This window comes from Sceloporus undulatus, chromosome 6 (assembly GCF_019175285.1).
Source record: "Sceloporus undulatus isolate JIND9_A2432 ecotype Alabama chromosome 6, SceUnd_v1.1, whole genome shotgun sequence".
In the NCBI taxonomy this organism is placed as follows: Eukaryota; Metazoa; Chordata; class Lepidosauria; order Squamata; family Phrynosomatidae; genus Sceloporus; species Sceloporus undulatus.
In genome coordinates, this window is record NC_056527.1 from 152,974,368 (window position 1) to 152,991,960 (window position 17,593).

The following is a 17,593-nucleotide window of genomic DNA, read 5'->3' on the forward strand; positions in this document are numbered from 1 at the left end:
AGGCTATGTGGCTATGTTCCAGAAAAGTTTCTTCCTGACGTTTCACCAGCATCTGTGGCTGGCAGAATGAAAATGCCAGCCACAGATGCTGGCGAAATGCCAGGAAGAAACTTTTCTGGAACATAGCCACATAGCCTGAAAAACCCACAAAAAACTAACTGGTTTTTATTTTTGCATGAGCTTTTGTGGATATAAACCCACTTCTGTCTGATGATGGAAACCAAGCAGAGTCAGGCTTGGTCGATACTTAGATACCACCTAGAAACCACCAAGGAATACCAGGAGTTGTAGGATACATTAAAAGGAAGTTGAGAGTGCTTTGATTGTATGTTCCTGCATGGCGGGGGTTTGGACTGGATGGCCCTTGAGATCTCTTCCAACTCTATGATTCTACTATTCATGCCATGATGGATCTGCTCTGGGTTTTAGTCAGAACTTGAATGGAGCTTTCCAAAGTGCTGATATTCTGTTTGGCTCTTGGGAAGCAAACCAGACTCTCAGCACAGCATTCCACATAATGACAGGGAGAGAGTAATAGCTCACTAAGGCATTGGCTAAGAGCAGAGGTCCAAGTTGTTCACAGTTCAGTGCACAGTCCAGGCAGGCTGTCCATAGGGTAGTCTAGACAAGCAGTCAGGGATTCAAGCAGAATTCAAGGTAAACAGTCACAGAACATGGCACCAGTGTTGCTTCGACCAAGAAAGCATATGAGAGTTACAATTTATGGGTAACATTAGGAGGGGGGAAGCATTACTTGAAATGGGAGGTTGACACCATGAGTCAATGGGGGTGGGTGGGTGACACTATGAGTTACTGCAACGGGTGACACCGACTTTATGATGCCACTGACTCAGAGTCCATCTCAAAGTGCTGGAGGCTAGGTATGACACCTGAACCCAGTCCCACAAGTAGGCACAAAACCTGAGAGAGCACCTTTAAACTTTAAACTAACCCCCAAAGCAGATTTACCATATCCATGCATTGGAGCTACTAGCTACCATTAAGTGGAAAGGGTAGGAAGATGGCAAATATACATTTTCTGTTTAATCAGTTTCACTTCTCTTGTTTCCTTGTCTTGGCAAATACTGAGCAGAGACAGATGGAAGAGCACATTGTGGGCCATGCGTTCATAGCACCAAGCCCCAGGAGTGGCAGCGAAGGATGCTGACATCCAAGGATGCGGTAATCCGGAGCTGCAATCTTGTCTGATACTATTAGCTGCTCCCAAATGGGTGGCTGCCTCTGAAGATAAGCGTCCTGGGCAAGAGGCATGTTTGCCCCAAGAGCATCTCAGAATCGGAAGCTAGGACTGCCAAAATGGAGTTTAAAAGCAATTCCCTTTAATCCAGCCCTAATAGGTTTGATTCCTGGTATCTTGTTTTCAGGCTGGCAAGGTCAAGCAGAAAACACAAGGACAAAAGAGAAGGACTGACATTTAAGAGGGTGAAAATGGATTTCTGGTCTGGTAGTGCACTCCTGATTCACCCTCCCACATTTCATAGATGAAAACCGGGACATAGGAGGCCAAGCAACAACAGAGTGTGGTCAAGATGGCAAATGTTATTAATGAAGAGCAACACATAAATGAGGAGAGGCTGCAGCAGTTTGTTTTTGCTTGAGCCTCCTGGGAAGGGCAAGATTCTGCCTCCTCTCCTCTCCTCATTAAACTGAATCTACATTGCAGAATTAGTACAGTTTAATAATGCTTTAACTGCCATTGCTCAGTTCTATGGAATTCTAGGATCTTTTGTGTTGCAAGACATTTAGACATAGAGCTCGGCTGCCACAACAAACTACAAATAGGATGGCACTGTGACAATTAAAGCAGTGTCAAAGTGCATCAATTCTGCAGTGTGGCAGCATCCTTAGTTACTTGCATGTATTACCTTTACACTTGCATCAATTGAAGTAGATTAAGAACAAAGGGGACAAAGGAAGAAAGTGGGAGGAGGAGAGAGAAATGGGGACATTTTAAGAACAACTGAAAAAGTGTGATGACAAAGGATTAATCACGAGTTTCCCAGCCAAATCAGGATAGTTGGAAGGAGAACAAAAATTCCCATAAGTTCAAATCCCATCTCTGTTCCAGCAATGTAAAAAGGCATGGGATTCCAGTTTGGGCCCTTATATAGTCCATACTAAGCTACACTCCTATGCTTTGTTACTTAGCAATCCCTACCATTAGCATAAGCTTTGGTAGATTTGGTCTATTTTCTCAGATGCATGGAGTGAACTGGTGCCCAGGATGGACTTTTATAGCCAGACTGTATGAATAGCCATAGAAATGCAAAACATGTGGGGATGGTGATGAGATGACAAGTTTACTTTTAACTATAGCCCTTGAGAGAGAAACACAGGAGGAAAGATGTCACCTAAGGCCAGGGTGGTTGGATGACCATATGAATGGTGATAGCAGTTTGGGAATGTCATGTGTGCAGGCTGTGAACCAGAAAGGAGATGTCATAAAGTGGCCCAGAGCATTTTCATGAGCCTGGGCTGTTAACCAGTGTTATAACATGTGCAGTGCTCCAGGAAGCCACTGTCTCTACTCTGTTCGACCCAGAATTGATGGATTGGGGTTTGTGGATATGTTCTAGCTGAGTTGTTTCTCTTTTCAATTTGCCTTTGTGTTTTTGCTGTATGCTGTACTTTATAGTGTGATTTTATTTGACGTTGTAAGCTGCCTCGATCTTGCAGGAGAGGCGGCATATAAATAAAAATTATTATTATTATTATTATTATTATTATTATTGCTGTTGTTATTCAAGGACCACTGTCCTGAGATCAGAAATGGACTGCCAAGAAGATTGTCGGGGATGATTTGATTGAGATTTCCTGCATGGCAGGGGGGTTGGACTGGATGGCCCTTGTGGTCTCTTCCAACTCTACAATTCTATGATTCTATGATTCTTTGACTGAAATGTTCTGCAACAGGTTGTTGCATATTCCCATTTCTAATATCTGACTTATGTCCATTTAGATCATCTGAGAAAGTGGACCAAGTCAACAAAATCTCATGCTACAACATCTTTCACACAGTTAGTCTCAAAGATGCTACCAGATCCCTTTGCATACAGTTATGAGACTGTAAGTAAGTCTTGTATGTGTGACATCCTAACAGGATGCCAGCCACTATTTGCTCAATCCAACCATGCCCAGTAGGGGGGAAAAAGTACAAGTATTTTCTTTTAATTACCTGCGGCATGATAGTAAAATTTTGAAGCGATAAAAACCTTTGCCACTTTGAACTAACCTCTCCAAATGGCACAGAATATGTGGCGTGTCGGCATTATTAATAATGAATTGTTTAATTTAAGCCGTTCATTAAAAAAAGGAAAGAAAGAAAAATAAATCCTTCTCAAGAGCCCATGGCGGAGTTTTGTTCAGAGAGCTCAAATCCAGAGCATTTATGAAAATCGATTTCTGCCCCCACCCACCAAAAATAATTAAAGCCAAAGGGGCAGAGTCATACATTAATTTATGTTGTGCGGTTATTTCAATGGATCCGGATTCAGGGAAGTAAATTATCCATGGAGTGAACTCAGGGAGGCCCTGTCTTTCTTTACTGGATTATGTTTCTAATCAAAATCTTTCTGTTACGAATGTGAATGTTCACAATGTTTCATCTTGTAGGGTAATTTTATTTACCCCCCTTCCCTACATTGAAACATTGAAAACCAGTTCTTGTAACCGACTCACAAATTGGGACTTATACAGTTGTTTTGCACAGAGGATAGCATTCTCTGTGGAGGAAAAAAGCTCTCTCTCTCTCTCTCTCTCTCTCTCTGTGTGTGTGTGTATGTGTGTGTGAAAAACAGCCGTGTGTGAATTTTGCACACAAGTGCCCAATTTTCTATGCAGGGAACAGCATTTCCTTAGGACTGGAGCGTGGCTTCCGGCCTCTTAGGATGCATGGATCATTTAAACAGCATACCTCCAAAGTGACCCGAAGCAGTTTTATTTTGGCTTGTCTGTTCAGGCCCTAAGTCCCTAACTGTGAAGATTTTCATTAGTCCAGGATTCTTCTCATCAGGATTTCTCAACACACAAACAACTTATACTGGAATCCTATATGACCATTGTGTATTGTGGAACTCCACAACAACATTGCTACATCATGAATTCCAGTGTGGCCTACCGCATTCCCACTTGCTGGTAAGCAGCTGCTGGGATCCAAAGGGATCTGTTCTCCAGTCACTTGAGAAGCAACTGCCTGACATTCCCACCCCTTCTCTGAGTGATCTCTGCTGTAACAAGCATAAAAAGGACCCTCTCACAAATCCCCCCCACTCCAGTGATCACTTGCATGAGAGAGGGGAAGAGTCAGGGACGTAGCTAGGGTTTTAGGAAGGGGAGGTCCAGACTAAATGCCACCATTATAATGGGGCTTGGGTGCAGCGGCGCAGCAGCACACACCATTCATTTTTCTAGTGGAAGGGGGGGCGGACCCCAAGAACCCCCCCCCCTTGGCTACGTCCCTGGAAGAGTGTTAGGCGGCTGTTTCCCAACTGACAGGGGAATGGACCTGAACACTGAAAATGATATATTCTTTTCAAACCTGGGGCCTCCTTTTTCTCCTCCTACAGAGCCTCGCCCCACTCACACCATCTCTTCAGTGTTTTAAAGGCACACTGGTGAATGTCACAGCCTGTTTCTGCCAAGAGGCAGATGTTTGCGGTACAGTGGTGTCACCCCCCTCTTAGGGTGTCACCTGGTGTGGCCTGCACCCCCCCTAGTGACACCCTTATTGTTCAGAATCCTAGAGCTGGAGGAGACCGCAAGGGCCATCCAGTCCAAACCCATTCTGCCATGCAGGAAATCACAATCAAAGCACCCCGACAGATGAGATGACCATCCAGCCTCGGTTTAAAAACATCCAAAGAAGGAGACTCCACCACTCTTTGAGGGAGTGTGTCCCACTGTCAAACATCTCTTACTATCAGGAAGTTCCTCCTAATGTTGAGGTGGAATCTCTTTTCCTGTATTTTGAATCCATTGTCTCTGGCCTTGTCTCTGGAGCATCAGAAAACAAGTTTCTTCCGTCCTGAATATGACACCCCTTCAGCTATTTAAACAAGGCTGTTGTGTCACCTTTTAAGATGCTCTTCTCCAGGCTAAACATACCCAGCTCCCTAATTCTCTTCTCATAAGGCATGGTTTTCCTTCTCCATTTTGGTGGCCCTCCTCTGGACATGCTCCAGCTTCTGAACATCTTTTTTGAATTGTGATGCCCAGAACTGGACACACTATTCCAGGTGAGGCCTGACCAAGGCAAAATAGAGTGGCACTATTACTTCCCTTGATCTAGACACTATACTTCTATTAATGTAGCCTAGAACTGCATTGGCCTTTTTAGCTGCCGCATCAGAGTGTTGACTCATGTTCAACTTGTGGTCTATTAGGACTCCTAGATCCCTTTCACATGTTGAATCCGGATGCAAATTCTTTCCATCCCACCCAGCCACACACTCCTATTACTTTTAGTCTCAGTACCAAAGAGAGTTCTTCCTTGTAAAATTAAGATAATTCTCTCCGGCAGGTTACAAACTGCCATTAGGGACGTCCCGAGGACGTCCCAGTTTGGAAAAGGGGCGTCTGTTCTAGACGCCCCTTGCCCTATCACGGACTCAATCCGTACAAAATGGGGGCACCCTGTTCATACGGGCGCCACTATTTTGATGTAACAGACGCTCTGCATCCGCACGTGACGCACCGGAAGTGACGCCGTGAGTGAGCCCTTTGGCACTCATGGTGCCTCTTCCGGGGCCTGAGAAGGAGCGCGATTTCCACGCTCCTTCTCTGCAGTGTCCGGGAGCCGCGCCGTTTAAAGGCTGCAGCTCCCGGACGCTGCAAGCGGCGGCGGAGCCAGACCGCCGCTTTTCAGCGGTCTATAACCCGCCTCCCTTTCTTTTTTGGCTGTATCTACACTGCAGAATTAAAGCAGTTTGATACCACTTTAACTGCCATGACTTTATCCTACAGAAATCTGGGATTTGTAGTTTTCTGAGGTATTCAGCCTCATCTATCTGAGAGCTCTGGGGCGTCACAAAACCACAAATCCCCGGATTCTGTCGGATAGGGTCAGGATAGTTAAAGTGGTGTCAAACTGCTTTCATTTCGCATTGTAATAACTCTCTATTGGTCTGGAAGCAATGGCGGTTGCTGGCTTTCATATCAGCTGGGTTTGGGATCCAGTCTGGGGTTTAGTCCAAAATTTAAGGGAGTTTTTAAAGACACTGGAGCCACTCCCTGGGAGTTGGTGGCTTTCATTTCAATGGAGCAGAGAATCTGCTCTGGAGTTTACAATGAATTTCAAAGGAACTTTGCAAAATGCTAAACCCTATATTCTGCTATTTTGGATAACTCCTTTAAAATTTTTGCTCAAACCCAGAGTGGAGTCACCACTGCACTGACATGGAAGCTGCCAGCCTCCATTGACTGAACTGGACAAGTTCAGCATGTCAAGTACGGCCCCAAATTCTAGTCATTTGAGTTGGATTTGAATCCATGTTTCTCCCAAGATAGAACCCATTATGCATATCTCATGTGGATAGCAAAGATAAATAAAAATACAAGCAGCACTAAGCTGTAACAAAACACAGCCCAGCTGGTGTGCTGAACATGAGGAATGCTAGAGCGTCACTGAGGATAAATATGACATGACAAACAGTAATTGCAAAAGAATCTTTATTACTTTTTCCATTATTTATGGAGGAAAATGAGGGATTGTGTGATAAAAGAACGGCTCACAATCCTCATAGGAGATGCAAGAGCGGACACTGCCAGAACTTCAGAAAATGCCCAAGGATTCTATTTCATACTCCAGAGTTGTAGTCCAACATTCAAACTACTATGCCACACTGACTCATAGAAAGCCCCTTAGGGTTGCCATTAGTTGGAAATGACTTGAAAGCAAACGACGACAACGACAATGACAACGACGACAACAACAACAACAACCTGCTACATAGGAATGCCAAATCAGCAAACACATTGTTCCTGAAAACTGTAAAACAGTTGTTTTTTGTGGGTTTTGGGGGCTATGTGGCTGTGTTCTGGGAGAATTTATTCCTGATGTTTCGCCAGCATCTGTGGCTGGGATCAGTAGAGAATGCTGGCATGGAAGTGAGTGGGGTATATATACTGTTGGTTGAGAGGAAGCGATTTACATGATAATCTGTGTATTGTTCTGTTGTTGAATGGCAAGGCTTCAGGGTCTGTTTCATTGATGAACCATTGTCTGCTGGGAAAACCCCTCTGATTCAGGGTGGTTTTCATTTGCATTTGCTGGGGCTTGATTTTGGTATTTTTCAGGACTGGTAGCCAAACTTTCTTTACTTTCAGGGTTTCTTCTTTTCTCTTGAAGTCGTCCAGGTGTTTGTGGATTTCAATGGCTCCCCTGTGCATCCTGATAGTTGTCTGCATGGTTCAGAATGTCTGTGTTTTCAAATGGCATTTTATGCCCAGGTTGGTTTATAAAGTATTCTGCTACTGCTGATTTTTCTGGCAATGTCACCAACAGACCAACACACAGATTGACATGTAACTCACTCCTTCAATACCAAGTGTCAAACAGTATATATACCCCTCCATGCCACCATTCTCTGAAGATGTGAACTACAGTCGCAAACGTCAGGAATAAATTCTTCCAGAACAAAGCCACATAGCCCGGAAAACCCACAAAAAACGATGGATGCTGGCCATGAAATCCTTCGACTTCACATTGTGAAACAGTTACTTTCTCAACTTTACCTTTTATGGCCAATTCAGTGCTCATGCAGTTAAGATTCCTGAAGTCCAGCTGAGATTTTACTTGACGTACTTCGTAGAAAACCAAACAGTGCAAAGTTTCCCTGGTGATGACTTCAACCCATCATTGTGAACCAGGGTTCAAGAGTTGGGTTGGAAGAACAGAGCCTTCTTTGGTCTGATCTGATTCTCCTTTTGAAGGCTTTTCTTCCTATCTTCTTTGCTTCTTCTGGTCTGTGTTATTGGTTGGTGGCAGAGGGCTCTGCATTTCCAGTTCTTCTGAGTTGGGTCTTTGCCATTAAATTAACGCAAGCTTTCTCTAAGCTTCCAGACCTCAGGAATGTGCTTCAAGTCGGTCTGCTTGACCTTCTCTGTTTTCAAGAAGGATGTTGATCATCTCTCTTCCTCTTATTCTTTGGCCCCCAATTTTGTTTTTGTAAAAACTCTCTGGCCTACAGCCCAACCACTCAAGTATCCTCAGATACTCTGAACTTGTTTCCAGTAGATGAAATTGCAATGACATTTGAAATGCCAAACATTATGATAAACAATGCAGAAAGGTTTAGCACTAGTTTTGTGAGGCATTAAGCCTTCTCTGTCAGAGAGCTCTGGTGCCACAGTAAACTACAGTTCACAGGATTCCCAAGCACTGAGCCAGGGCAGTTAAAGTGGTCTCAAACTGGATTATTTCTGCACTGTGTTTTGGACCTTATTAGTGACAGGTCTTAGAGCTATTGCTAAACCATAGCATGGTTTTCCTTGTATGAGATGATGATGATGATGATGATGATGATGATGATATAAACATTGCATGGTTTTCCTTGTATGAGATGATGATAATGATGATGATGATGATGATGATGTGGCAGCAGCAGTAGCAGCAGCCCCCATTGCCTCTTGCAGGAAGTGGGCAAAGGAAGGTTGTGGGGGGAATGATGTATGATGGCTTATAGATATATTGACAAGCTAAATATTGTGTGGTCTTTCCTGTGTGAGATGATGATAATGAAGAAGAACCCATCTCATCTAGCTCTTGCAGAAGATGGGATAAGGAAGGCTGTGGAGGGAATGATGCATGAAGGCTTGGAGACATATTGATGTGACAAATATTGCATTGACTTTCTTGTATGAAATGATGATGATGAAGGAGAAGAAGCCACCACCATCAACTCTAGCTCTTGTAGGAGCTGGGCTAAGGAAAGCTGTGGGGAGGATGATGCATGATGGCTTGGAGACATATTGAAGTGATAAATATTGCATGGTCTTTCTTGTATGTGATGATGGAGAAGGAGGAGGAGGAGGAGATGAAGCCACCACCAGCATCACCTCTAGCTCTTGCTCTTTAGCTCTTGGGCTAGAGAAGGCTGTGGGGGGATGATGCCTGAAGGCTTGGAGACATATTGACGTGATAAATATTGCATGGTCTTTCTCATTGGAAGGGGGGCTGCCACTGCCCACTCCCACCCAGGAAGGGGGGGGGGGGGGGGGGGAGTGGGGGGGGGGAGGGTCTGGGCGCGTCCACGTGGCGCCTCGGGGGCGCGCATCCCTCCCTTCTCATAGATGGTGCTGAAGTGTGTTTGTGTGTCTTGTGTGGGTCCTCCAAGTGGGTTGGCACTGAGGCTGTGTGACAGAAAAGGAGGCTGTGTGTAGAGTGTGGAGTGCTTAAGTGTGTGTGTATTTGTGTCAGAGAAAGCCAGATCAGCCCCAGGCGCCTCCGACGTCGGGCAAATCCAGCCCCAAAGGCTGCTTGGGTTTTTTCTCCTTTGGGTTCCCATCCTCCGATCCACTCCGGAGTCGATCCCGATCTCGTGAAGGGCTTGGTCGCGGGGGTGGCTGGCTATATGGACCCCCAAAAAAGTCGCCTAGGATTTTGTCCAGCTTGGGGGTCTCTTCTGGGGACGACGCCCCCTTAAAAAGACTCACCCGGAGCCCGAAATGAAACGGTAAGGGGAGTGTGGCTGGATGATGGGATATCTTTTTTTGAGGGGGGAGTCCTTCTAGGAGGGTTGAGGGGAGGCTCAAGAATGGGGTCGAGGGGGAAAAACGCGACCTGTAAATGCTGGAAGAACGTATTTGCGGTGAATTGGTTGGGTTGGGTTGGGTTGGGTCGGACTGGGTTAGATTGGGTTGGATTAGATTAGGTTGAGTTGAGTTGGGTCGGATTGGATTGGGTTAGATTGGGTTGAATTGAGTTGGACTGGGTTGGACTGAGTTAGATTCGGTTGGGTTGGGTCAGATTGGTTTGGGTTGAGTTGACTTGGATTGGGTTGAGTTGGATTGGTTTACGTTGAGTTGAGTTGAATTGGGTTGAGTTGGGATGTGTTGGTTTGGTTTGGTTTGAGTTAGATTGGGTTGGGGTTAAAGGACCCATCATCCCTGATTTGCCTCGAGGTTTTTCCTAAAGCTCAAAAAGGAAGGGCTTGGGAAGAGGGATCGGGGCCAGGTTGAAGAAGTTGCAATGGAGAAAGTGGAGAGGAATGCCTTGTAGGGTAGAGGGACTCCTCGGAGGGAGAGGTGGGGCAGGAAGGAGCCCAGCCCTCCCTTTCTCCTCAGGGCTTGCATCCGCACTGCAGAAATAATCCGGTTTGACCCCACTTTCCTTGCCACGGCTCCAGGCTGTGGAATTGTGGGGTTTGTAAAGCAGAGCTCTGGTGCCACCACAAAACACAACCCTCAGCTTTCCGTAGTATCCAGCCGTGGCTGTTAGAGCGGCGTCAAACCGGATTTTTTCTCCAGTGAGGATGCAGCCCAGGTTGGTTTTGGAAATGTGACTTCAGGCAGGGAAAGAGCTCAGGATGGAGAGATCAGGGCCAGGGATGGAGGTTATCTATTCCTCTTCCCTCCCTCTCCCATCCCGCCTTCCTCGGCTTCGGAAAGAAGGAAGGAAGGAAAGAAAAGAGGGAAAGAGGAAAAGGAGAGAGAGAGAGAGAAAGGGAGGGAGAGAGGGAAGCAGTGGAAAGGCAGAAGACGCCGAACCTGCAACAAGGTGAACCTATCCTAGGTTTTTTTGTTTTTGTTTCTGGCAACTTTCTTCGGGGGGGGGGGGTTGCCCTGGCCCTCCTCTGAGGCTGAGAGAGTGTGACTCGCCCAAGGCCACCCAGGGGCTTTCATGGCCGAGCTGAGGAATCAGAGAAAAGAGGCAGCTATCTGTGGCCAAGGTGGAGGGTGCCTCCCGTCCGGTGGGAGGGGATGTTGGGGCTAGTGGGTTTGTAGTCTTGGCTACTACTCCTGGCAGCCCCAGAGCTCTTCTCTCACTAGGCTTAGCGAGCCGGCTTGGTTTCTGTAAGGGAAAGGAGGGAGACATCGAATCTTGGAAGGGTTGGAAGAGTCCCCAAGGGCCATCTAGTCCAGCCCTTTTATTCTAAGGGGCACTCCAAGGGCCATCTAGTCCAACCTCTCCCTCCTAAATGTCACCCCAAAGACCATCCGGCCCAACCCTTGACTTGCAAGGGCTACCTAGTCCAACCCTTTTCTCTTAAGGGCCATCTGGTGCAATTCATTTTTCCCAAGGCAGTGACATCTAGTCCAAGCCTTCCTCCTAAGGGCCATCTGCTCCAACCCCTTTCTCCTAAAGTCATATAGTCCAACCCCTCCCTCCCAAGGGACACCCAAGGGCCATCTAGTCCTCCTAACGGTGCTATCCCTCTCTCTCTCTCTTTCCTTCCCTTTGCTCAGGGCCAGGATGCGGATGCTGCTCTGCCTAGCCTCATGCTGGGCCTTCCTGGGGCTGGTGGAAGGCTGCCCAGAGCCCTGCGCTTGCGTGGACAAGTATGCCCAGCAGTTTGCTGACTGCGCCTACAAGGACCTGGCCACAGTGCCTTCAGGCCTGCCCTCCAATGTGACCACCTTGAGCCTCTCTGCCAACAAGATCTCCTCCTTGAGCCGAGGCTCCTTCGTGGAGGTGACCCAAGTGACCTCTTTGTGGCTGGCCCACAACCGAATCGCCTCCTTGGAAGAAGGCACATTGGCCATCCTGGGCCAGCTGAAGAACCTGGACGTGAGCCACAACCTGATTGTGGACTTCCCTTGGGGGGACCTGGGCAACCTTAGTGCCCTCCAGCTCCTGAAGATGAACAACAACCGCATGGCCTACTTACCTGGAGGGGCCTTTCGAGCCTTGAAGGACCTCCGATCTCTCCGCATCAACAACAACCGCTTCACCACCGTTGATGAGGGCACCTTTGACCCCCTGACCTCCCTGTCCCACCTCCAGATCTACAACAACCCTTTTGAGTGCTCCTGCCGGCTCATGTGGCTGAAAAACTGGACCCAGAACACCTTGATCTCCATCCCAGAAGGGGACTCCATTGCTTGCGCCTCTCCAGAACATTGGAAGGACCTTCCTTTGGCCAAGATCCCTTACTTGCACTGTGTGGCCCCCATGGTCACCTTGAGCTACCAACCCAACTTTGACCGGACCCCTCTTTCCTATGGTTTGGCCCTCACCTTGCATTGCCAAGCGTCTGGGTTGCCTCAACCTGAGCTTCGTTGGCATCTCCAGACCTCCTCAGGCCAAATTTGGGACTTGCCAAGTGGAGGAGGACCTGGGAATGGTACTCAAACCAGGAGCAACCATTTGCCTTCAGGAGTAGGAGAGGTTGGCCAATTCCAGGTTTTTAGCAATGGCACCTTGGCCATTGCCCACCTGAGCAAGAAGGAAGAAGGCAACTACACTTGTTTGGCCACCAATGAGATGGGCAAGAACCAAAGCTCAGTCCACGTCACTGTGGCTGACACCCCCAAAGACCCCAAAGACTTGGGGGAGGCTGGGGGAGAGTGGAAACCTGACCTCAAAGCCTCCAAGAATAGTGTCATGAAGCCAGAAGAGAGGACCAAGTTCTCCAGACCCACCATAACTCGGAATGACCACCCTTCGCCATCAGGGGGCACCCTCCAGAATAGCAGTAATGGTCGAGGTGGGTTGGGGGGAGCAGAAGAAGGCTCACCATTCCAGCCTCCCCATTTTGAGAAGCGCTGTGGCCCCAATGGAGGACCTCGATACATCTCCAACCATGGTTTCAACCAAAGCTCAGAGATGAAGTCTCATGCTTTTGACTTGGGAGTCATCACCTTGGATGTCTCAGAGAGGGAAGCCAAGGTCCAGATCACTCCTATTTACACCCAACCAGAGAAAGCCCACCTGAGGAGGCTCTACCTGTGTGAGGAGAAGCCCAGAGGTCGACCATCCTTGGTCCAATGGTCCCAGATCGAGGAAGGGGTCAATGCCTACTGGTTCCAAGGCCTTCGTCCTGGCACCAATTATTCTGTCTGTATGACCTATGCTGGAGAGGACTGTCAGGTCCAGGTGGTCTTCAGCACCAAGAAGGAGGTCCCATCCCTCATCATCATCGTAGTGGTCAGCATCTTCCTCCTGGGCTTGGCCACTGTCCCATTGCTGGGGGCCACCTGTTGCCACCTTCTCTCCAAGTACCAAGGAAAGACCTACAAGCTCATCATGAAAGCCCAGAACCCGGATCAGATGGAGAAGCACATGGCTGCTGATTTTGACCCCAGGGCTTCCTACTTGGAGTCAGAGAAGAATTATGACCCAAGCAGGGAAGGGGTGGAAGAGGAAGAGGAAGAGGAGGAAGAAGAGGAAGAGGAAGAGGGAGCAGGAAGAGGAGGAGAAAGGAGAAGAGTAGCCACCTTGGATAGTCAGCTGGCCAGGGATGAAAGCATGGCGGCCAGCTCCTTGGCTGAGTCCCAATCCAAAACCAACCCAGAGGAATTTGAAGTGGGCTCTGAATACAGTGATCGGCTCCCCTTAGGAGCAGAGGCAGTCACCATCTCTGAAGAGATCAATGGCAACTACAGGCAACCCAGTCGTTGAGGAATACTAGAGCTCCCAGGCTGGCCAAGGCTTTGCCACTGAATTGATGGACAACTGGGCACGCTATTCTAGGCCATGGGGGCATCGAGGGCTGAGCAGCCAGGAGGCCCAACCAATGGGGCAGACTCTACGGGGCAGAGATGGGAGGAGAAGGCAGTTCAGATCCTCTCCAGCACAAGTTGGATTTCTTATGGGTGTTTTTTCTTAACATGGTCTCTCCCCTTAAATTGAGGCAAAGAAAGGTTATTCTTTTAAGCTGACTTTCTTGGGATGTTATTCTTTTTAAAAAACACGTTTCTCCTTAAATTGAGACAAAGAAAGGATATTCTTTTAGGTTGACTTTCTTGGGGTGTTTTTCTTTTAAAAGGTTTCTCCCCTTAAATTGAAACAAAGAAATGATATGCCTTTAAGCTGACTCTCTTAGGGTGTTTTTCTTTTCTTTTCAAAAAAGGTTTCTTCTCTTAAACTGAGGTTGCCCAGACCCCCTCCGTCACAGTCTGTTTTTCTTATTAAAGGTTTCGCCCCTTCAATTGAAACAAAAAAAGGCTCTGCCTTTGAGTAACTGGCACTGTGTGCCTTCACAGTCCTTTACGACTTATGGTCACCCTTAAGGCAAAGCTATCATGGTGTTTGTTTTTTCCTTTGGGTTGAGAAGGTGTGACTCGCCCAAGGTCACCCAGGAGTTTCCAGGGCAGAGCAGGAGGACTTCAACCCTGAAGTCTTAGTCCAAACTCTCCATTTCAAACCAGGGCACCTGGTTGGCTTCTGGAGTAATTGTAGCCTGAAGAAATTCTCCTTCCCTCTATCTATCTATCTATCTATCTATCTATCTATCTATGTCCTGCTTATGTACTTATGTATCTACTTCTCTCTCTCTCTCTCTCTCTCTCATCTATCTGCCTACGTATCTGCTTACCTACCTATGTATCTCCCTGCCTACCTACCTACCTACCTATCTATCATCTGCCTATGTATCTGTCTACCTACCTATGTACCTACCTACCTGCCTACCCATCTGTCTGCCTGCCTACATATTTGCCTACCTACCTACTTACCTAACTACATATCTATCTATCTATCTATCTATCTATCTATCTATTAGCCAGCCTTTGGAAAGGGGGAGGAGGGACTATTTCTTTTAAAAAGCTTTCTTGTGTCTATATATATATATATATATATATGGAGAAAAAGAGAGAGAGAGAGAGAGAGAGAGAGAGAGCCAACAAAAGCTTTTGAAAAAACAAAATGGTCCCTCTCCCTCCGTTCTCCAAAAGCAACCTGTTACTCACCCCAACCAATTCTTTCTCTGCTTTGGGCTTCAGAAATTAATTTATTTTATTTTTTTTATATCCTGGAAAACCCCTGTTGACTCTCTAGAAATCCTTCAGCTTTGCCTTCCTCTCCAAATATCAAAGGGAAAGACAGGAGCAACAAAAATGCCTTAAAAGTGCTTGATCTCAATGGGAGAGGGAGGTTCAAGACAAGGAGACTCCTTCGTTTCCCTTCCATTTCAGGAGGTTCCTGGTGCTGGACAGCTCCCGATCCCCCTCTTTGTGTGTCTTGGCCATCCATCACCCAACATCCAGGCGCTGCCCATTTCTCCCATCCCCAAAGGGGCTTGTGGGGATTGTATGTATTTGTGTATGTATAAGGGGGGGGGGGTTGTTGTGGGAAGGATCCTGAAGTCAGGATCGGGGCCTGAGAACAGCCAGATCATAGAGGATCGATTGGGAGGCCCCCCTAAAAAAACAAAACACCAGGGATCCTTCTCTGCAGTGTTAATAAATGGAGTAGAAACCGAGATCCTAATGTTGTGTCATGTACAGTGTGTGGCTTTTTGGACCTCTTGGTAACAGGCTGAAAAGAAAAGGAAAAAAATCCAGTTTCTGGTCTTTGTGATATATATCCCTTTCCCTCCTTTCCAGCCTCACTCACTCCAAAGATCCCCCCCAAATCCAGCAAAACAGGGGCACCTTTATTGCTATTGTCTGCCTCTAAGTCATTTTTTAAAACAATTTTTATGTCTATTATTTGTGTATTTGTTTTGTATTATTATTTGTGTACTATTTGTGCATTTGTTTTGTACGCAGCCTTTCTCCCAGGAGGGACTCAAGGCGGCTCACATTAAAAAGATCTCAGTCAAATTCAAAACGATTAAAATCATCTGCAACAACATAAAATTGCATTAAAAATATAGGAAATCCTGCATAGAGGCAGCTGCCACAGTGAAGTTGGTCTCCGCTTTAACTGCCAGGGCTCCTATGGAATCCTGGGATTTGTAGTTTCTTGAGGCACCAGACAGAGAAGGCTCAAAATTTCGTTGTTGCTGGGTGCCTTGGAACCATTTCTGATTTATGGAGACTCCATAATAACAACAACAACAACAACAACAACTTATTATTATTATGGAGTCTCCATAAATCAGAAATAATAATAATAATAATAATAATAATAATAATAATATATTATTTGTATTATTATTACATTTATAATTTATAATAATAATTATTATTGTTATTACTTTTATTTTTATCCTACCTTTTCCCCAAAGGTGGCCGATAATATATATAAAACACTTTAAAACAACAATTAAAATTGTACCATTGAAATAGTAAAAAGTAAAAGAAATTACAAATATAAAATTTAAAACCAATATAAAATTATTATTATTATTATTATTAATCTAAAAGCCATTATTATTTTATTTTTTACCCGCTTCTCCTCAAATTAAAACACAACCCTTACACATCAAAGGCACATATTAAACTGCATCGCTATGCAATGCTTATATTATTATAGGACAATTGCAGTATATAATTTTATTTTATAAATATAAAAATATTAAAATTCGTGATTAAAAATATAAAAAGAAAAGGAGGAAAAAGAGGACCTATCCTGGTTCTTCTTTCTTTTCTTTCTTGCTTTGTTTATTATTATTTTAAAATAATTATTAAATAATATTTTTTCCTTTGAGGCTGAGAGAGTGTGACTGGACCAAGGTCACCCAATTGGCATTTTAGTTGGTAAAATGAAGGTATTCCTTGCTTTGTGGATTTGGGATGTGGTTGTACTTGGCCATATATATATATATATATATATATATATAGCCAAGATGCATATATTGCTTAAAAAAGACTTCGATGTTTCCTCAATGTTGGACGCAGTAGAGTAAAAGTAGTCTGTTTAGAGAAAACGTTCTTTGCCTTCGGTGTGACTCTGTGACGATGTTCAAATGCAAATGGTCCTTTCCCCAGATTTGGAATCTCTTCTCCTCCTTCTTCTTTTTTTTGCAAATGCACGAAATGAAGAAGGCAACAAAATGTTATTTTTCAGCCCCAAAAGGCATCCTTTTATTGGAAAGGAAAGGACTCCAAACAACACAAACCTTTTGTTACCTTGCAGCTGTGTAAATGTGGAAGGATACGAAAAGAACCATGCATTAAAACGGATTGAAAAAAGCCGACTTCTGGAGAGCTTTCTTTGCAAAGAGGGACAGGAAAAGGGAGCAGGGATGGAGGTTGGGGTTGTGCAAATCAGAGTGTGACATTTCGGTTTCAAGGAGGGGACACACACACACACACACACACACACTTGCAAATCTTTGCATGTCCCCATTTTCTCTCCCCCAAATGTGTGTGTTGTGTGAGTGTGTATCCATCTATATAAATATGGGTGTGTGTGTATCTATTTAATTTAAATTTCGATATGTGTGTGTGTGTGTGTGTGTGTGTGTAAATACTCGAAATAAACATAAATATATGTGCTTGCGTGTGTATCTATGAAAATGTGTGTGTATGTATTATATGTCTGTATGTCTGTATTATATATATTTCTATACACACACAAATGTTTAGCGTGTATACACACACACAAACACACACAAATTATTGATATATAGATATATAGATTCAATGGGTTTGAATCTATATATCTATATATCAATAATTTGTATGTGTGTTTGTGTTTGTATATCTTTATATTTATAAATTATACACACACACACACACACACACA

The 17,593-nt window shown here is 45.3% G+C and overlaps 3 protein-coding genes across 4 annotated transcripts in view; 2 read left to right on the forward strand and 1 right to left on the reverse strand.

Annotated features, from left to right (window-relative positions):
- The window catches only part of POMZP3 (POM121 and ZP3 fusion), a gene marked incomplete at its 5' end in the record, with an annotated part of 100,307 nt that overhangs the window by 65,991 nt on the left and 16,723 nt on the right, over positions 1-17,593 (reverse strand). The gene's annotated exons all lie outside the window — the stretch shown is intronic.
- Positions 1-17,593, forward strand: part of PML (PML nuclear body scaffold) — a 42,463-nt gene that overhangs the window by 18,053 nt on the left and 6,817 nt on the right. The window lies entirely within an intron of this gene.
- ISLR2 (immunoglobulin superfamily containing leucine rich repeat 2) lies at positions 9,275-14,705 on the forward strand. The gene is made up of 2 exons (XM_042471905.1): positions 9,275-9,692; positions 11,425-14,705. Exons 1-2 carry the CDS (start codon positions 9,685-9,687, stop codon positions 13,577-13,579), a joined length of 2,163 nt encoding a protein of 720 aa, XP_042327839.1. The 5' UTR covers positions 9,275-9,684; the 3' UTR covers positions 13,580-14,705.